The sequence below is a fragment of the Passer domesticus genome, chromosome 1, assembly GCF_036417665.1.
Source record: "Passer domesticus isolate bPasDom1 chromosome 1, bPasDom1.hap1, whole genome shotgun sequence".
NCBI lineage: Eukaryota > Metazoa > Chordata > Aves > Passeriformes > Passeridae > Passer > Passer domesticus.
In genome coordinates this window covers 98,163,875-98,186,209 of record NC_087474.1, presented here as the reverse complement: position 1 = coordinate 98,186,209, position 22,335 = coordinate 98,163,875, and the positions used below count along the sequence as shown (strand labels likewise).

General features: G+C 36.3%; 1 protein-coding gene and 1 long non-coding RNA gene across 26 annotated transcripts in view; one reads left to right on the top strand and one right to left on the bottom strand.

The window, feature by feature from the left end:
* Positions 1-22,335, top strand: part of LOC135306542 (uncharacterized) — a 37,698-nt gene that overhangs the window by 5,112 nt on the left and 10,251 nt on the right. For 4 of the 25 annotated variants that reach the window (XR_010367360.1, XR_010367359.1, XM_064430702.1 and 1 more), the window contains exons 1-3: positions 9,585-9,659; positions 11,906-12,388; positions 12,661-12,707. The exons of 1 other annotated variant lie outside the window; for it this stretch is intronic. Coding sequence is in view for 13 of the 24 variants with exons in the window: in XM_064430702.1 (XP_064286772.1) it covers positions 12,223-12,388; positions 12,661-12,707 (213 nt within the window). In the remaining 11 variants the exon portion in view is untranslated. 20 more of the 25 variants (XR_010367367.1, XR_010367377.1, XM_064430731.1 and 17 more) reach the window with 14 other exon arrangements.
* On the bottom strand, positions 6,040-9,467 carry LOC135306599 (uncharacterized). Its single transcript, XR_010367396.1, has 2 exons — positions 9,216-9,467; positions 6,040-7,338 (listed from the first exon to the last, which is right to left on the bottom strand). It is a non-coding gene; the product is annotated as an uncharacterized LOC135306599 (long non-coding RNA).

The following is a 22,335-nucleotide window of genomic DNA, read 5'->3' as shown; positions in this document are numbered from 1 at the left end:
CCCCTCCACCTTTTCTCCACTGCCTTTGCTTTCGTGTGAATTTATTAAATAGATTACAGTGGCAATGAAGTGTCATTATTAACAGGGGATAAGAAAGTTCATAGCCTTGAGTCACTGTTCAGAGTAGGTTTAAGATTTGAATAGACACTGCTGTTTCAGCTACAGCTCCATTCACATCTGGAAGACTTCCACAGCATTCAGAATTAAGAGTATATATTTGGGATTATTACTTGCTTATAGAAAATCTTCTGTAGTAGATGATCCAAATGCATGATCCAAAGCCAATGGATGCTATGTTTAACACAGCTCTGATATATTCAGCTTTTTTGTATTAAAAAGAGAGCATATTAAAGGGGAGGATATTTTTTTTCATCATTTGTTCCTCCAAAGAACTAATAACTATCTCTGAGCTGACAAAACTTTCAGAAAAATAATCTACCATAATTAAACTATCACCATTACCTTTGGTCCCCAGTAAAATGCTCATTATAAACATTAATTTTTCAGGGTGACATTTAAGGGAGAGAGGGACCTTTGAGTCCATGGAGTGTTCTGGACAAGACAGACATGGTCTTAACATACATTTTATAATTCTCCATCGGAATTAGGCCATGTTGTGTTTACAAATATAATTAAATTCCCCTTCATTCTAGCTATGTTAGTAGAATGTGCATAAGTATCTGGTGAATGGATTTGATGGGCACATTTGTAGATTTCAGAAATGAGACTTAGATCTCTTGACTCAGTTCACAGGTCCTGTCACAATTCTAATATTTTCTACGGATACTTACACATCACCTGAAACTCAGTGTGACTAAAGCACATGCGTATTAGGCATTATTCTTGTTATTAGGCTTTATTCTTGCTCCCCTTTCCGTGTAGTTATGACCTTTCTTAGGTTGACACCTATTTACACCACCTCTTATTTTGCCCTTTCATTAAGCACTTCAGAACCAGATGGAATTTTTTTGTAATGTTTTTCAGTATATTTCATCTAAAATGTCCTTCCATGTTTTTTCATGTTCTTATTACCTAGTATCTCAACTTTCAAAACACATTTTCATCTGCCTTTTGAAAGTATTACCTTACTAATATTCAATGAGAATTAAGCTGTAAAGACAATTACCTTTGTCTGTATTTTTTAGTATTTCAGCCTTTTTATTTCATCTATTCAGAAGGTAATATAAAGCTTTATTTGCAGCACTCTGTTCAGTTTTGAACCAAATGAAAAGAGTCTGAAAGTCAGCACTGAGATGGATGAGAAGCTTTGTGAAAATCTTGATGAGTTAGGGTTGTTTAACCTAAAGAGGAGACTGAAGATAGGCACAAGAATCTTCAAGTAAGCAAAAGGCTGCTGCAGGTAGGAAAAATCTGTTTTCCACGTTCAAGTTGGATAGGGCAGGAAATAATGGGTTTCAATTGCAACAGAGAAGATTTAGGTTATTAATATGATTTTTTTTTATAGTGATCAAAGTTAGCAAAGCACAAGAACAGATTGTCTGGGGAGTCTGTGAAACTTCTCCCTTTGGAGATATATAAAAATAGCTTGGACCAATATATACCTGAGGTGATATTTGCCTTGTTGATTATGCCTTCTGGCAGGAAAGATGGATTAGATGTTCTCTTCATGCAACCTTCCAGTCTATTATGATTATAATGTTTATATTTCTAAATTTATCCACTCTCTCAAGAGCTTTGAAGACCAAGAACTAAGATCTCAAATTTGATTTGATAACCGAGGAACAGTCAGTGTTTAATCAAAGAAAAAAAAGTTGCTTGTTGAAGTGCATCCACTGTATTTAAATGTTAAGACATTGGAAATTTTTCTATATATAGGAACGTATTCCCATGTGAAGTGTGTTACAGTAATAGCCTGATTCAAAAGATAAAAAATATATGGCTCACTGTGGGCACACTAGCAGCTGACAAGCTGGAATACTGCCTCCTCACTATCCACAGATGAAAGAAAGTGCAGCAGCTGTTACTATTCAGGTAGCTGGTAGTGATGAAGAGCCCAGGAGGAGCCTGAGGCGGTCTACTGCCTTGACAATTGCAGGACAGATGGCCTTAGTTGTGATTTATATTACTAAATATTTTCCTCTTTCCACCTCTGTGTTGCCTGAATCTAACATCATTCAGGTGGTCTTCACCCAGGGTATGACTCAGGTAATGAGGCATTACTCTTCTAAGAGGTGCAGAATTATATACTACTGGCATGTGTGTAAGACTACACAGGACCTTTTGTTCAAGAGTCAGTCTTAAGTGCTTGTAAATTAATCTTTTCTATATTTTTGAGTTATGGTATTTTTATTCCTTCTAGGAGTAAGATTGTGTGAGTAGCAGGTTTCAATAAGGCAACTGCAGAACAGGCAATCATCCGTTCATCCAGACAGAAAGCCTGCTCTAAAACCATCTCGCAGTAATGCTGCACTCCCAGTAGCAGAAACCTGACATTCAGCCAGAGCACTTCCCAACAAACTGATGTAAAACTTTCTCCTCAATTAAAAACTAGTGAAGAAAACATTTCATGGCATGAATTGCAGAACTTTGATCTTAACTCTAAAGCATGGTTTTGAGACTAAAGTTCAAGCTTACAACTTGATTAAATCCAAAAACATTTCTAAGTTTTTGTTTGGGTTTTTCTTTTTTTTTTTTGTTTTTTAGGAAAGATTAATTAAACAGGAAAGGGAACTTATTTTTGAGTATTAGACTGCAGATTAGAAATATTTTGAATTGACAAAATGCATTTACACTCCAGAATAATTCAGTAAATACAGTTTAGTATTAGAAAAGGGAAGGATAGATCACTTAGCTTTGGCTATGAGGTAGGACGGACTGTCTTTCTAGGTCCTACCTTATTCTAAATCTGGTTTTCCTTTTCTATAAATACAATTTTTTAAAAATATGATTCCTTAACAAATAGCAATTACTGAGAGAAAACAACTGAAAAGATGTTTTCCTTCATTCACGTAGATATGGTTCTGAAATGTCCCAATAGCTTCCTCATGGCCTTGATCTCTTGGATGGATATCTATTTCCCTTAGGGTTTTCTTCAAGTTAGCAGTTTGAAAGACTCTGGATAGAAGATGTTATTTTTTCTTTTCCTTATTGGGATTTTCAGCAAAAATTATATTTTACTAGATATTATATAGAATAGTTACATATACACACACACACATTTATATATCTATGCTTATAGATATATATGTCATAGAAAAGGTTAGAAGAGGCCTCTGAAGATCATCTAGGAAGGTTAACCTCAGAGACAGATCATGTTGCTCATAGTCTTTTCAAATCAGATTTAGATCAATCTCTTTCCACTGCTTATTACCTTCATTGTGAATTTTTGATTCCTCATATTATGTCTTGGTTCAGCTTGGTAACTGTTGCCTTGTTTTTGCTCTGCAGGCATGAGTCTGTCTTTGTCTTTCTAATAACTGCCATTTTGGATAGAACAGCTTTATGGAAGTCATTTAAACTGACACATTTATGGAGAAATTAATACATTTTCATTTTATTACAGATAATTAGCCAATTATGACATTTTTAAAGCAGTTGTCTGTTTCACTTCTATGAAGTCAGAAACCTTGACATCACAAAATTCTAAATTCTGGAGATATTCATAGATACTGGAAGCATCACAGAATCACAAGATTCCATCAAGGAAAAAAAAACCAAACATGCTGGCTCTTCTCTATACAGGTTTCTTGGCTGCCCCACTCATAGCAGCTACTTGACTTCCATACATATTTAGATATAGTATTCTTCAGTTAATATTAAAATACAGTAGAAAAGTAAGGAGGAGGATTCAGCCTTGAAAAAAAAATTGTTACTAACTGAAATTAGTATCAATTAGTAAAACTGAATCTAAGAAAAACAATTAGCCATAGAACAAATGTGTGCAACATAAACCTTCATGACTTACAAATATATATCCAATTATAGTTCTACAAAAGAGAAACCAAGCACTGAAAAAACAGCTTTCATGGGCAGGAGGACAGACACACAAAGAAGAGAAAGAAAAGCAATCATCTTTTCTAACTTTCAATCAATAGCTTCAATTTTTAAATATTTTTTCTTTCATTAAAATCACTGAATTTGGAAAAGTTCTAGTCAGACATTATTTTTTGTCAGCTAGAGGGCCTACTTCTCCACAACTGTGATTCTTTTTTTTTTACTAACATCAAAGGGTCTTCATTTTTACCAAAACACATGATCTACAGTGTTATGTTCTGCCCTCATAATTTCCTGTATTTTAAAAAATATTTTTAAATAATGTCAAGGTCAGCAGAAAGAATCCTCATCTTTCTTCCAATTATTTGTATACAAAAGTTCTTTTTCAGCAAGGTTTTTCAGACCCAACTGGAAAGTTTAAAGAAAGGACATGCAAGACTTCAGAGATAATGTGCTGTTTTACGCTTGGATTATGCTCATGCAGTCTGGAGCTGCACATGTGCTTAACTCATGTCCTGTAAAGTGCTCACGGTAAAAAAAAATAAAAAATTCATACATATTTGTTTTATTATAACTAATGGCAAAAGTCAAGATATGTAATCATTGATTCCAAATGTAGTGGCTACTGCCTAAAGAACAAATCCAGCACCACCGATGAAATCTGCTTTATAAAAGGCAGGTGAGATATTACATCACTGTAGCTGCATTTTCATTCTTTTTTATGAAGACATTGAAAACTGTTTGTCAGATATCCTGCCTGTATAACAAACTATTTTTGATCAGATTACCTTTGAAAGTAAGTTTTTTTTAATCATCTCTCACCACTTAATATTTAGAATATTTTGTTTGGAATTAGAACTAGACACTAAAGGCAAAAAATTTTGGTTTTGTGTCTGACCAAAAAAAAAAAGATGAAAGAAGCAGGGTCTCAAATGGATGGAGGAAGTTTTAGAGAAGCTGGGGATGTTCCTGAAGAAGATTGTCAGCAAAGGAAATGAATGGATTTTTGAGACACAAGTAAAGGATATTCATAAGGAATAAAATATTCTTAAGGAATAAAATGTAAAACATCACAAAGATAGAAAGGTGGTAGTGATCTCAATTCCATCTAGGTATAGACTTAGTACACTGAAAAATACTCTGTGAAAGAACTAAAAGAGAGTTCCATTGGGCAATGTGTGTCACGCAATAATCAGAGCCTAGGAATATTCTCACAGTGAGAAATGCTGAAGTGAACGAGCATCTGGCTCCTCCTTGCAAGGCATCCCAGCTGAACCTCTCAAACATAAGCTCTCCAAATAACGTTTCTACTACATTAAAAGAGGTGATTGTTTCTTTAAAAGAGTCAGAAACTGTGCTTTGTTTGGCTAAAATTGTGCAAACTGTTACACACAACAATATTCAATCACTCAGAGGAACCTTCAGACATCAACACTGCTGCTGCAAAGGGTCCAGCAGCTCTTGGTGTGACGAGATGCATCCTTCGGCCCAGCTGGTTTCACCTGCCCTGGCTCTCTGCCCAAAGCTCTCACAACTTCTTGCAATTTTTCCCTCATGGAATTTGGATGAAGCACTGGCTGCTTCCCTGCCCATTGTGTTTGTGTGCATTGAGGATTTGATATGACCGCTGCACCAATCTCTCAGGGTACCAGCATTGCATGTGACCGCTGTCTCTCATTACAAATGCCCAACATCTATTTCTGGGAAGTGGTGGCACTAAATGCAAGTGAAATTTAGCTTTTTATTTCACACTGTGACACCTGATACATCTGGAGGCTCCAGTCTTTGGCATAAATTTTCTCACAGTATAAACAAGCTGATTTTCATTCATTCTCTACTGAAGAGAATATTACTGTGAAACTTTATGTCTCAGCAGTGTTGCTTTGTATTTTGAGAGTTGAATATGACTATGTAGCCTTTTTGGTATGTTTCTAATTATGACATCAATCTTTATAAACTCATTAGATCAGAGATAAAGCCTATATCTTTGATATTTTACAATAGATATTCTGAATTTTCAGCAAGAACCTGCAAGAAAAATTCCATGAATATCTGATAGATAGGATAGACACATAGAACATGGTCTTCTTTTTTCATTTTTTAATGAAAATGTAAGACTGGGAACTTATTTTTTTAAAATACAAAATACTCAGGCTTTCATACTTGCACAGAAAAACGTCACTCTGGTTTCCCACACTTGACATCACATATTTATGCAAGTTCTGTAGTTCTGTGGCATCTGTTGAACTTCAGCCATCTGGACTCATGTTCTAGCCTTAGGCATCCATAACCTAGCAATATTTAACACATCTCTTTCCATATAGAATTCATTTGGCATCTTCTGAATTGCTGTTTCAAGCAAAGGTCTAGTAGAACCAACAATCTAGTAGAGTTCTGTTATACCTTTGCTCAAAACAGCAACTCAGAAGATGCCAAATAAAGGAAAGTCTGCTAAAGTTTTTTCTTTCAGGTTATTTGTGTGTAAACTCAGTTTCAAATACTGACATATTCCACTTTTCAGCTAGCTTGCTAGTACACAGATAAAATGGTGTGCACCCTCTCTCTGCAAAACCTAAATCAGCACACAGATATGAAGTTACTTCTGGCCTGTTCTGAAATTGTTATCATAGCGGTCAAATCAAGGCAATCAAGTACTACACTGTCAAATGGATTGACAAATGTTGTGGGGTTTGAAGACTAGAAGAGAGTGGGTCATTATACCACTTCATGGCATGGTGCATGTCAAAGGGTCACAAGGAAGCAACACAGGAGTTTAGAGTGCCTTAAATCTAAATATCCTATGGTGATAACCAATGCCTACCTTTAGGTCAGATTTTTGCTCTAATATTTCATTAGGCTGCATGATATTTTCTCATCTATTCTCTCTAGCACAGCAGATGAGTACATCACACCACATAGCTAGTTCATAGCTTTTCTGACAAATCTTATATGGAAGAGTGACCTTTATATCAAGTTTTTCAGTATTTTTAAGTATATCACTGCAAGGACTTCACCTGTTTTATGATAATTTTACATGTTAGGCTTTAAATTTAAAATTCAGTTAATGCAATAATTGTCCTTGTTTTTCAATCTTCTGGAGAAGTGTCTAATGAAGAACAAGCACTCAAAGTGGTCTTTTGTATAATTCTTGTCATAAGAGAACAAAAAAGAAATCTCAGCATCTCTGTGATAATTCAGATCCCCACCCTTTGAGTTCCTGTTTTCTCGTACCATCACCAAGTAATCTATGATTCTTTTGAATCTGTGTCTTCCACAGCAGGATCTTCATTTCTGTGTAGCCAATATGCAAATAAGCACTTTCTTGTGTTTATTCTTCTCGCAATACTTCTTTTTTCTTCTTTTTTTTTCCCCAAAAGTGTTTCACTGAAAAATAAACATAATGATCCTCATAGAATGGTTATGGTTACTGGTAAAAAGTTCATTAACAATAGGAGACTTTTTTTGTCATTTGTTAGTTTTCCTTCAAAGAACATGATCATCTCTGAGCTGACAGAACTTTCAGAAACATAGTGTACCATACTTAAATTAGCACTGCTACCTTTAGTCCCCAGTAAAACTGCTCACAGTAAACATTCATTTCTCAGGATGAATTTAAGGGGGGGAATCTTGAGTCCATGGAGTGTTCTGGACCAGACAGACATCTTCTTTATGTCAGTCATCACAGTTGTAGCTAACACAGAATTAAAGAATGTACCATTTTGCATGATTACATTCAAAGATTTTTTTCTTTTTTCAGGAATTGGCTGACAGCAGTCTAGGATGGGTATGTGGGTCCTGCTTATAGCAACTCCAAATCAGTGTAATTTGGGCATAGTTTCTAGCCAGGACATTAAATATAAAGGAATTGTATGAAATACATAGAATCATAGCATGTCTTAGGTTGGAAGGGACCCTAATGATCACTTAGTTCCAACCCTCCTTCCATGGGAAGCGACACCTTAAACTAGACCAGGTTGATCAGAGCCCCATCCAGCCTGGCCTTGAACACCTCCAGGGATGAGACATCCACAACATCTTTCGGCAACCTGTTCCAGTGCCTTACCATCCTCACATTAAAGAATTGCTTTCTTATATCTAATAAAAATCTCTTTCAGTTTGAAATCATTCCCCCTTGTCCTGTTTAAATAGTCTCTTCCCATGTTTCTTGTAGGCTCCCTTCAGGGATTGGAGGGCCACAATTAGATCACACTGAATCCTCAAGGGTATTCAGAAAATGAATTTAATTGCAAATAAATTATTGAGAACTGGTTCTTCATTTGTTTGAAGCAGCATTCTCTGCTCCTCTTAGCCTTCAAGCAAGGTATGCCTGTTTCTTGGTAAAGACATTTCAGCCTAGTCTAACTGATGCTTGTATATGCTTCTCATGACCTCTAGCAAACTTTCAAGTGTAGTAATGTCATCTAGGCAATTCTGGAGTCCAGCCTTGAGAATCAAAAGTACTGTTTGCAAAATACATACATACATTTTTTACATTTATTGGATCACTTATTCTATAAGGTCTTTGTTTTCACACAAAACCCTTCAGAAATCCATGATCTTTAGAGAGAAATAAATTCAGGCATGTTGTCTTTACAGGACAGATATAACAAAGAAAGAGACTATCACATAATGCTTCAATAGCCTGATTTGGTGGGCACATGCGGGATTTTGGGAGATTGCTTTGGGACATTTTTCACCAGTGTAACAAAATCATTAACTATGCATGACTATAACTATTCATGTTCAAAACAGAACACATTCTCCTGACCACATCACATATTTTAGATTGGGATCCATGATAATGGCAGAAGATAATGTTGATTCTTTCCCCAAATGTTGCATTTCTTTTGTAAGATCATAATGGTTTTCAGGTTTTGTATAGATTTTCATCAACAGCATAGTTTTCCTTGTATTTTAATAGTTTCTTAACCGTATAGCTTTACAAATGCCAAATCACTGCCAATTTCCTCAGCCTCTGCTCGAAACACCAAACTTTTTAAAAATCCAGTCAAGTTGCAACTGTGACAATAGGTCTGATTCAAGCAATAAGTACTCCCTAATGCCTGGTCTTCCTGTAACCATGTCATATGCCATGTTCTATGACCATTTTAGCTTTCAAGCTTGCGTGGGAGAACCACCTTTCTTGCAGCAGTTTCTAGACCAGGTCTGTGTTCACAAAGCTTAAAGCATTCAGCTAGGGTGAGTCCTCCAGACATGGGAAGAGGGTAAAAAATGAACATCAATGAAAAAATACTGAACACCTGCAAAGAGTGAGCCCAGAGTACATCCTGGTTTCTGCTTGAAGACAATAAAAGCAGCAACACTATTCCTCAAAAAGCTCTGTTGGAAAGTACCAGCTTGCTGTTTTCCAACGCTGACCCAAGCGCTATAACACGTTGTAGGCACAGGTTGGAGGTTCGCAAGCAATATTGATGTGGGAGGCAGAGGCAACTTTATTACCAGTTGTGCCTGTCCCACGGCAGGGAGCGGCGGCCCGAGGGCCGCGGAGGGCGGGGAGCAGCCCCAGCATGGCGCCAGGCCCCGGGCCCGCGCCGCCCCGCTCCGGGCCGGCAGCACAACCGAGCGGCGCCCTCTACTGCCCGGCGCCCAGACTGCAGCGGCACCGCGGCCGCGGCTCGGGCCTGAGCCACGGGCCCCGCCTTCCTTTCGGCCCTGTTTGTCCTACTTCTGTTTCTCTTCTCCAGGTAGCCAGATTTCCTTGTGCATCAGCAAATATATTCTTTTGCCAAGTTTGGCATTGCTGGCCATGCTTCTTTTGATGAAGCCCATCAGGTGATGATGATGGTTTTGGTCTAGCCAAACCAGGTTTCATATTGAGCTGCTCATCTACCAGCAGCTCCCCCGGTCCATCTCCTAACGCCTGCTGTCAATCCATTCTCTCCACAGTTTCTGTTTGTGCTTGGGATTACCCCAACCCAGGTGCAGGACCTTTCACTTGGCCTTCTTGAACTTCATGATGTTCACCAGACCCCCCTCTCAAGCCTGTTGAGGTCCCTCTGGGTGGCATCCCTTCCCTTCAGCATGTCGATTGCACCACACAGCCAGGTGTTGTCAGAAACTTGCTAAGAGTGCCTTCAATCCCACTGTCCTTGTCACCAACAAAAATGTGAAACAGCCCTGGTCTCAATACCAATCCCTAAGGACACCACTTGTCACTGGGCTCCCCTTGGACATTGAGCCATTGACTGCAACCCTTTGACTACAATTATCCAGGCAATTCTTTATTCACTGGGTGGCCTATCCATCAAATCCATGCCTGTCCAGTTTAGAAACAAGAATTTCATCCAAGACAGCATCAAGTGCTTTGCACAAGTCCACGTAGATCATGTTGGTTGCTCTTCTGCCGATGTTCTATGCTCCATCACAAAAGGTCACCAGACTTGTCAGTCACAATGCCCTTAGAAAAGCCATGTTGGGTGCCACCACTCATCTTCTTATTTAACATGTGCTTTGGCATAATTTTCAGGACAATGTGCTCTGTGATCTTTGTGAGCACATTGGTAAGACTGACTTTTTAAAATATTACGTCCAGATCTAGTGGGAGTTCTAGACATCATATCATACAGTAAAAGGAAGCCATCAATGTTTTATGACAGGAAGGATGATTCTGTGAGTGTTGGATGCCTCGGTTTTTGAAGGGTGGACATAGAGGAGGAATGGTAGACAAGCTATGTTTGGCCATCAACAAAAGAGCCATGTACAATACAAGCTGGGATTTTTGTGTGTTTTATTTATTTACTTTTTGTTAGCAAATTAGCATTTAAAATTCTAATCATAAGTCTTGTTTAATGCATGTCTTTTCTCCTTTTTAAATTCATTCTTGTGGGAAAAAAATAATTAAGATATTTGAAAAATGAAGCCTATTATGCCTTTAGAGATTTTTAAATCAAAATAATAAGGTTTGTGAAATCATTCTTGCAGAACCAAAATCTCAAGACTGGGCCTCAGAAACTTCTTCTGTAATAATGAGAGATACTTTAGGAAAAAGTGGTTCAAGATCATTTTAGGAACCTGAAGGTGCACAAGTCCATGGGATCTGATGAGCTATATTGCTGGGTCCTGAGGGAGATGGTAGATAGTGTTTAAGTCGCCATCCATCATACTTGAAAAATTGTGTCAGTCTGGTGAGGATGTCACTGACTAAAGAAAGGGAAACATTTTTCTTCCCATTTTTAAAAAGGGAAGTAAGGAAGTTGAGGGGAACAACATAAATAAATAAAACACACACAAAAATCCCAGCTGGTATCATACATGGCTCTTTTGTAGATGGCTAAACATATCTCATCTACCATTCCTCCTGTATGTCCTCCCAAAACCTGTGGCATCCAGCACCCACAGATTCATCCTTCCTGTTATAAAGCATTGACGGTTTCCTTAAACTGTGTGATATGGTGTCTAGAACTAGAACTAGATCTGGATGTAATATTTTTAAAAGTGAGATCATTAGATTTACACTGTGGTTTCATGTGTTTCTTCTGTTTCTAATAATCCCTCACATTTTTGGCATTTATTTGTCAGATGAACTGAACATTAAACTGATGGTTTCAAAGTACTAACCCTTTAAAGCAATAATTCTGAGACTCTTCTTTGATGTTAATAATTTCAGGTCACTCACTCAGTGTATACAGCTAGGCTTAGGTTTCCTTGTATAATTTGTTGATCATTTATCAGTATTTCTCTTATAATTTTACCACTGTCATTCAGTATCACAATGCCTTGTACAACTTTGTCACCTTTGTTACTCCTTTTTCTAGACCTATAGTTGCCTAGATCATGCTTTGAGTCCCTTTCAAAAATTTTTTGTCAATTTCCATTCCTCTGAATTTAACTAGGGCTGGTAGATTTTGTGTGAGCCTCTTTTCATCTAATGATCAGGTTTTAGGGATCCAGTTGCTCAAAAATGAATGCTGTATTCATCTTCTGCTGACAGGCACTCTGAAAAAAATTCTTCATGGCCAGTGATGCTTCTCTTGGAATCAGGGCATACCTTGTTGGGCCTATTTTTTCAACTGCAATAATCTAATCTGGTTTGTGATATTTACCACAAAACAAGGTTGAATGGGTATCTGGGTGTCTGTTGTAAGGGCACTCTCTATGACAAGCGGTCAGGCACTGCCCTGTGCTGGACACAGATGCTTCCAGCCAGTTCTAGTTGGCTCCAACAGAACCAATACAGGGCTCAGCTGAGCTCCACAGCCAGACTGGGAAAGTATATTTAAGAGAGGACAAAAGATCCTGGATAGGCAGATGACTGCAGATTGTAAAGAGCCTGCCCTGGATATTCTTGCCAGTAACCATGGCCTGTGGACAGCACATTCTGGAGTCAAGGAACACCATGAAGAAAAAAGAGCAGAAGAAAAAAATGGTCAGCTGCTAACTACAACCTCTATTCCCTTTATGCAGCTTGGAGCAGGTCTGTGGAAGGTAAGAGAATGTGGATGAAGGTGTGAAGTTGACTCTGAGAAAGGAAACAGAAAAGAGGATATTTTAATGTTTATGTCTTTGATTTTGTTTGTATTTTGCTACCAAAAATATTAATTTTAATTGTCAATACATGCACTTTCTCTAAGTCAAGTCTGTTTGGCCTGAGAGTAACTGAGAAACAATAGCCCTTCTTTACCTTGATATTTGAGGTTTCTTTCTCATTCATACTCTTTTTTTTCCCCCTGTCCCACCCCGCTGAAGTGAAAGTGAGAGAGAACAAATGGATGGAAGTTCTGCTGTTAACCAAGGTTAGCCCACTACAATTTCTCTAAAACTTATGTTTGACCTGGGTTAGACAGAAACCACTTTAGTAAAATGCTTCTTTACTTAATGGGCAGCTATTGCTTCAAAATTACTTTAAGTTTATTTAAGCAATCCTGTTTTCCTCATCGTTGGTGATTTTTGCTCTTCTTGCCCCCCTTTCCCCTCAAGCACGACTGACAGATATGGAAGATCATGAGTAGTTTAGATCACACTTAGGTCTGTGTAAGTAGGGAGCCTTCCTTGTCTAAAATTGATGCTGGTCATGTGTTTGAGACTTTCTGGAATATATTAATTGGCATGAGAATCTCCCACACCTTTTTGGATACAAGCACAACATATTTTCATGGCGCCTAATTAGAGATGTGTGTAAACACTGGATATAGGACTAGGCCAGGTGCTTCATCCTGCTAAAGTCTCAAAGTGATTTGACTTTAGATGTTATATAAAGCAAACATTAAAGAGTGATGTCAGATGTCTTTGTAGGAACACGTGACAACAAAAGAACTGATACTGTGTTTACAATATTCTCAACCTTTAAGGATATGGAGGGGTTTTTATAAATTATTTTCAGTTTAGTTTCATATAATAAAAATAGTTGAACAATCTTATTTTAAATGTTTGCACAACATTTGAAAAGGGAATTAGGGAAAATACTAGTTAACTGCTCTGTAAATAGTTAAATATAGTTTTTAGAAAACACTTTCATTTTCATAATGTGATAACATTCCTATTAAATCAACTTATTTGTAGGGTAACTGTCTTATGAAATCATACTAAAGACATACCAAATTAACATAGACGGGGTACATTTTTTTACGCTAGACTTTTCATTTATTTCCCATTGGAAATGGAAAAATTTTTCAGCATAATTTTATGCATTTGGAAAGCTGTTGTTTCAACTATATGTACAATATACTATGAGAATGCATGCTTTTAAGACTGACTTCTTCCTCTGAACCAATTAGACATGTTTCTGAAGTGTACATTTCATCAAATAAGAAAATAAACCAAACTGAATAATATAAATATTGCCTAGAAGCACATGTTTACAAAAAGCAGCTAATATAATGAAGATCCTCATAGTTAAAGATGGTTATAAGTTCCCTAAATTTACCCTTTTTTTTGTATTTCATTTTTCCTGCATGCACATTCTTTTATGTTTCACTTCATGTACCTACTTCAACTTTTTGAGCTCTTCAGACACTGAAATACAAGAAGAGATTAAAATTATTTAAGATTCAGCCATTAACCATACAGTGAGGTTTCACAGGTTCTTGTCCTAGAAATGAAATGTTAGCTGTCTCTTGTCAGTTAGTCTTTGATGTTTTACACACATACACAGAATAATAAAGATGTATTGATTGACTTCTGTAGAGGTTAACCTTAAGATTTGTTACACTGAGCAGTGAGCACTGACTTAGTCAAGCCAGGGAAGGTGAATCAATCTCTTATTTTCATCAAAATACCAATACATTTCTAGATAGGCATAGAATTTACTTAAAGACATATTTGGACCTCAGTTTTGTCATTACTGAAAATCAAGATATGAGACTATAACATATTCTTCTAAGGGTTTAAATAAAGGAAAAAAAAAATCTCATGCACTAGTGAATGACTTGACAATAATGAATTGTGTTTCAAGGAAACTGGCTGTTTTTGTGTGATGGTTACCCAAAAATATAGCTTTATGGCCTTTGGAAGAGAAAAAGGTGAAACTTATCACAATAATTTATAGTCTTTATATGCTGTTATGTTTTCTACTGAGGCATGATGTTAGTTGGAAACAGACAAACAAGAAACATCTACATTAAATGACAACCAGCATAGTATTTTTTAAAAAAAATCTTATTTTAAAAAAAATCATGTATCTGGGTAAGAAGTAAGTTAAACAATATTCTGAAAGTCATTCTACATCTAATAATTAAAACAAAAACAAAACACAAATTGGGCTTCTCTGTACTTATTTTCATTCACCTCATTTTTGCTTCAACCAGTTCGTTCAATTTATAAAGGAAATCTGCAACAAAGCCAATGGAATTGGAAGAAATGTAAAAGTTCTGATCATCTTTAGAAATATTAAACTTCATTTCTATATATATGACAAAGTTTTAGCATTTTAATAAAATTCAAAATCATCACTACAATTCCTTATGTCTCTGTTTTACCAAGCCTTTCTTCTCCAGGAGTTTTAATGGAGTCACAAGGAATTATTAAAAAATTCTGCCAGTGCAAGTCTGTAGTGGTTAGGCCCTTAGGTTAAGATCCTAGCTTAGAAACTCCCAACTCAGAGCAGAGCTCCAATCAATTCTTCCATCTTCTTGGTGGACATGCCATAATCATCAAACAAATGGCGGCAGCAACAGCAGCTGGTATAGGCAGGTCTGCACCGAAAAAATAATTGGGAGTTGGCTAGGGAGGCAAGTGGAGAGTACATCTGTCACCTCCAGATAAAAAATTTGCACTTGAGGAGTCTAGTAATCCATAAACTCTCTGAAGACACCTCTCCTCTGGATCATCCTTACATCAGAGAATTTCTCCCTGGTCTCATTGTACTTGAGATCTCTTCCAATCTCTACCACCATGTCATGAGGAGGTACCTCTCTGTCTTCCCCACTCAAGGTCTCAGCTTGCAAAACTATTAAATTTGAGTGAGTGGAACTTCTTTATGAGGGCAGAATTGTCCTTTTGTACCTTACTCTCACTTTTTATAATGTCATTAAGGGAAGTACAAGTCCTGCTTAAATGTAAACTTCAAACAACATCAAGGCTTGAATATTTTAAAGATCTTGTGCTTCAGTTTTCAGAGCAGAGAGATGCCAAAGCATGGACTGGACTCTGAAGATCCTTTCACCACTCTCTGGAGTGTGCAGGTATACCTGTTCGCCACAGACTTAATAATACAAAATTTTACTGTTTTTAATTTCCCAGTATTGCTGAAGAATAGGCCAGAAGACTAAGGAGGAAAAAATCTTAAACTAAAAAACCTGAAGGCTGTTACTTGTTTCTTTTATTTGATCATCTACTTAAAATCAAAGTAGGGGACCTAATTAATTTTCTTCTTTCAACAGAAAAGAGAGATTGGATAAGAGAAGGAAAACATAGGTGTTCTTTCCCTTTGAATAGAGATCCTTCTACATCCTTTATTTTTCAACAGAGCTCCTGATAGGATCTTCAGCTCACAATGCCTTGGCACAATCATGACTTTATCAGGAAATTATTATCTGTCCTTTTGGATTATGACTACATATTTTGTTTTCTCTGGACTTGCTGACTTAGGGGTAACCAGAAAAAAAAATCATTCTCTGAGAGTTTCTTAGTTTAAAAGTTTCCCATCCTACATGTATCTTGAAAACTGAAACCTCCAACTTCCAAAAAACAATTGAGATGGCATGAATTAAAACAATTGTTATTTCATTTTTACATCAACCTGTAAATGCTTAATCATTTTAATAGTGAATTAATGCAAATTTCTCAATAATAATAATTTTTGAAAAATAAGTTTTTTCTTTTTTTATAATATGAATAGTTTTGATAGATTCTAAAATGGATTCAATTAACGTTTGCACTAACAAAAATATGGTGACTCTTTTGACAGGATAACATTTCTAAAATGGAGGAAAATATTTTTTAAAAAATAGGAGAAACACAAATGATCTTTTGAGCAAAGGTACAATATGCCAGCATGGTGGTGTGATGGGGCTTCAGTTGTCAGAGAAAGGTTAGAAGAATGAGAGGTGGTGTGAAGACAGATAACATTTGGTTTGATAGGTTACACTGCTCCCAAGATACAGTGTAAAGCTGTAGATGGCCAAAAAATATTTACAAGTTCATGTTGTTGCCTAACTTCACTACATTGTTCTGCACTTCCCAAGATGTTTTTTCTCTTTTATTTTGCATTTGCAGCCTTTTATTTCTCTCCCTATATCTTCTGTCTTGTTCCCTTTCACTTCTGTCCACCTATTCTAGTTATTGTCCTAGCTCAGTCTCCGTTTATTCATCCGTACTCCAATTTCCAATACAGTATTTTATGAATTTCATTTTTAACAATAGAAAAAAAATCTCAGCATCCACCCAGTGGAAATGTTTGTGCAAACACTACAAAGGTCTTTCCAAAACAAAAAAAAAAAAACCAAAAAAAAAAAAAGAAAATCAAAGAAAAATTCCAAAAGGAGTTTCATTTGAAATTTTATTTCTTGAGGGTTTTACTCGTGTATTGAAGGCTTTGAAGTTTCAACATTATTTGTTGTAGTACCATAGCTAGTGGGTGCAAGTATCCTGTTGGGTGCCAAGGAGAAAAGATTAAGCTTTTCAACCTAAGCCTTAAACCCACCTGTGACTTACATTATCCTACAGAAAAAAAAAAAGTTTGTGATGTCATTGCTTTAGAAATGCTTCCTGGTGAAGCTGTGGGCAGAGAGAAATTGCCTATTATTACTTGTTCTTAGAGCGTGATATCTTAAACCCTAGAACTACCTTCTAGTACTCAGAAAAAATATTCTTCATATATGCAGTTTATACATTTATTTGTTTATTTTTTATTTATGATGCATATATTAACACAGACATACTTAATCACAAACTCATGCATAGACTGTGTATTTAGGATTCTTTGTAAGTGTTTTACTATTGCTGAGATGGAAAAAATATTTTAGCATTATAACAAAAACCCTGTTTAAATACATATATCATTAGTTCCTAGCTATAAAAATCTAAAACATGTGTCCAGTATTTATTAAAGACATAGTATCTTATAATGACCTTACTGATAGACATAAATATCAGAGCAAAAATAGTGTTGTCTGTACATTAAATGTAATGTTTTTCTGAGATTTTGGTTGGATCTTGCGAGACCTTGAAGAAACAGTCAATGCAGTTCCTGAACATGTTTTAAGATTTCACTGTCTGCAAGTGCCCCTCTGTGCTTGCTTCTCTCTTCCTCTTCCTCCACCCCACTTTGCTTATGTCTCAGGAAAAGTGGGCTTCAGCCTTCACTGACCATAAACAGATAAAACTGATATGTGGTCAACAGTATTTTGGGCCTGCAAGTTGTGGTGAATATTCAGCTGCTTTTTTTTTTCTTTTAGCTTCTAAAAGAGTTGTTTTTCTATCTCTCCATGGCCATCTTAGTATCACTCATGCAAAGCAAGAAAGACAGGGAAGATCCTAACATCCAGGATTTTCTTCTCTTCTTTGACTGGCAGTAATGCTGTTCCTAAGTGCTGCCACTATTCACCCACGGAAAGGAATCTTTTCCAACCTGCATAACTGTCAAAAATGGACACATATGAATGAGCCCTGTATAGGCTGAGAATTGCAATATCAAAGCAGCATTATTTACACATCCTATCAGAAAACACTGGTCCTAGGCTCCCCCATTGCCCTTGTCTCCTGCTTAGTTTAACCCCAGGCCACACAGCATGGCTTACTAATTGTGGAATGCTGTTTTGAATACAGGGTTCAAATTGCAAATTTAAACTGCAGATTTAATCTTCCGAGAACTGTTGAGATGTATGTAATTTTCTTCCACAAAAGCTGAACAAAGAGAGGGTATAACATTATGATTGTGTAAATCTTCTTTCAACACCACCATTGTACAAAGTGTAGACTCAGTGATTGAATAGCAACAAACAAAAGTCTCTCTTCAATTAAACTTCTGTGACTCACACACAGAAGGCTTCATCTAACATATCTACTATAATTAGATTCCTCCTTTAAGGTAAAGTGCTTTTGTTTTAAAACATGTTCGTAATAATGCCTGAAAAAAACAACATGATAAAGATCAGATATCTGTTTTGTTCTGATTCATTCCTTTAAAGAAAAGTCAGAATTTTACACTGGAGTGGTTTAAATGTAGCTGTAGAATTATACAAAGAAAAAAAATCTAACTAAAAATAGCATGGATTTTTTCTGGTATCACATGAATATCCATCACAAGCCAGCACCTATAATCAATTTGTATACAGTAGGTAAATGACAGTCCGTAAGTTAAAAATATTTCAACAGTAGTAGCTAGGGGGAAAAAGTCAGTATGTTTCTACTTACAGCAATTTCACAAATTTAGTGGAAGCCTAAAATAACTTTCAGATGAGAAGTAGATATTTTATAGTAAGAAAATGTGTAAAATATTCATTGTGCAGCAACATTCAAAGGCAGTAGGTCATCAGTATTCATTGTTCACTATTAAATATAATAAATATAGCTATTCTGTGACAGAAACACTAACCTGCTGCATAAAAAAACATAGTGTGGGATGTTATCCTTGAGGCCTTAATGTACCACATTCTTTCACATATTGGCATGCAAATCATCTTCACAGAGGCAGTACAGAACTTCTCCAGTTTTAAGAGCTGTTCTGTTAAAATTGAGTAGATGAGTCAGATTTTCCCTCACATGAAGAGATGAGGGAGCAAAGTGATGTGTGCTCTCCATAACACAGAAGTGCTTTTATACCTGCACCATATTCTGTAAACTTTTCTTCATCCATTGCTGCAATGAGCCCCAAGAGTCTCAGGAAGACTGAGGATATGGCCCAATAGATTTGTGTAGCTCTTGTGTTTATGTGGCAGTGTTGCAAGATTTATACCCATGGACTGAAAAGATAGAGAACAGACTGACCTCAAATATATGCAAATAAAAATTTAATCATCTGGTGTATTTTTGATATACATATGTGATAGGGGGGAAGTTTGGGCCTGTATAACAAAATGAAGCTAATGTTAAGTGGATACTAATGTTTCCCTTTTTTTAATTGCCTTTTATTTATTTAAATAATTCATGGCACTTGGGAATATGGTTTAGGGATGACTGGGGAGATGCTAGATTGACAGTTGGACTATAGGATCTTGGAAGTCCCTTCCAACCTTGATGTTTCAAATGAGTCTATGGTTCAGTGTTGCTGTGAATGAATGATATTTACATATTTTACAAGTGAAACTGGGAAGATAATTGCCTTTGTTTTCAGTTTGATGCCTGAACTTGAGGGAGTAAGAGGAGTAGAGATCAGGGATCGGTTCAAATCCAACAAAGGCTTTTTTAAGGCAGAAGTATTGGATTCTGGCCTCCATAAGAACGGTGTAGAATGCCCTTGTCTCCTAGGTGAAAAAACAATGACTCAAAGCTCCTCCTAGTTCGCTTCTTTCCAAGAAACAGAGAGGGGACTTTCCTGTCTCCAATGCTGAAATACTAGCCTAATATTGCAGCATATCCTAAGGCACAGTAGGGCATAACAAACCTCCTATTGCCATGGATGGCGAAAGATCTGAGAAGAAGCAGATGGTGGAGATCTTGTCTCATAATTGTGGGCAAGGAAAGCCCCCTTTCTGTTCTTGATTTTAGCTGTTTTTATTGAATTGTAGGTGCCAAAATATTTTTAGGGTTCTGCAGGTGTAGCTGGTCTGCTTTCTCCGTTGCTAGTGCCACTCAGCTCCCTTGTAGCCTTTCCAGTCTTCTCTACAACCAGGTGTGGGACCCATCTAGGAAGACACATATTAATTTTTCTTGTTCCTCCCTCTGTGGAAAAGATTGAGCTAAATATAACCTTTCCCATCTACAACTCTATACTGCTATTATATATGACAATTTTCATCCAAGAGAATAGAGTACTGTGTCTCCAAAGGTTATCTCTTTTGTTCTGCGTAAAGGGACGACACAATAAAAACAGTCTTCTTTTCAAAGGAGACCACACAGGTGTCCCTCATGCTTGTTTTACTTTTTTGGTCACATAGTCACTGTCACCATAGGTGACACAAATGATTTCTCTTTTCCTTTACACTGGCTGCTTTTGGAATCTGTCTGTGAGTGTCTTCTGCAGTATTTAAATGATGCTGTCTTTCCAGAAGCTCTTTTCAAGCCCTGTTCCCCCTTACTGATTTATAGGTCATGCTTTGATGCGCAAAGCTCCAAATGAAATGGAGTTCAACCAGTAGTAGATCAAGGTGTGCTACAGCTAGACAATAAACATTTTATTATTTAGTTATTTATTTTTGCTCTTTTTTGATTTGTGTTAGAATAAAAGCCATAGCAATAAGTGTGCAATTGTTATGTCAGTAAGTTTCGGGTTAATATTTTCCTATTCCCTGTATCATTGTAAAATGTTTACTGTTCCCATTCTATTGCTCTCTGTAAAGCTTCTGGCAGCCCTAGCTGTGTACTTAAAATAGAATAAAATATTTATTTTTAAAATTCATTTTCTTCTTTCATCTCTGAAAAGGAAAAAAAGAATTAAAGACCTTTCCTATTTAAAGTCTCATTGAGATAAAATGATACAGTTTATTCCAATGAGGGAACGAATTCTGTAGAAGAAAATTGAAAAGCAATTGGTGCTATTTTATTTACAGAGTTCCAACAACATTATTCCTCTTAGTCCTTGAGGAAGTAATATACTCTCACCCTTAAAACGCTGTAAGTAGTCGATAATCCATTATTACAGTAAGCCGTACACTCTCACAGTAATTATCTAATAACCCCTTATAAAAGACCGTAGCTTCCTAATCTGTTTATAATTATCATTTCAATGATCCTGTGCATTAATGTCTGACCTTCAGCAACTCTGACCTGATCTTAATTAGCTGTAATATCAAATCATCACTATATAAGAAACTAGCCATGACCAAATGAATGAACCCCAGGTACAGCTAATTTCTGGAGCAATTATCTTTTCATGTAGGGAGATTTAAATGATTATCTGCACAATTTCACACAGTTTTATGTAATTCTGCGACATTATAAATTCTGTTTTAAATCATATTTCAAAGGCATGGCTGTGCAGACTGACTTCATATAGTACACTAAGCTATCAGGATTGTATATCATACTACCAGTGTATAGGAGTAGATGATTTTTTGTGTCATTATTTTCAATTATGCAAAGTATATTTGACAAAGTGATAAATTGTAGCTGAAATATATAAATATGTGCCAAGGTAGTTTAGGGGCTAGTGACATCCAGTATAAATTGTATGTCATTTTAAAGTAATGTTACATTATATTAAAATACTGTAAGTAATTGATAATACCATATGTGTTAAAGCAAGATTAGAAAATTCTAAAATGTATATTGGTAATATACATGCAGTATTTACAATGCATTTGAAGCTGAGTATCATTTATCACATTTAAAAAGCTACTGTATAAAAAATGAGAATACCACAGAAAATACTTGAAGCTGCTGTTTAACACACAATTATGCAGTACTAAGGGCATAGGACTATTTAATGTGTTATTAAAATACCCAGGCTTCTGATTTATAGTTTAATCTGACTGGAACATAACACAAACCTTCATGCCGCCCCAGCTATTTACCTCTCGCTTTTCTACACTTACACAAACACACACACACCAGTGGGAAAATTCAGTCTTACAGATAAACCAAGTAATTTAGGACTCAGAAGACAGTTCTACATGCAGTACAAGGGTATGCCACATTAGTGCATTTTTGAATAACACATCCCTGTAAAAATCCAGTTCTAGGTTTTTAAAGGACACATTTTTTCCCCAGTTTGGAGAAAAAAAAGAAAAGAAAGTAAGAACAGACTTTTTTTCAAAAATTGCAAGCCAGTTAGATGAAGGATTTCAACAATCATATTATTTGCTGCCCTTTCCTAACACAATTTAT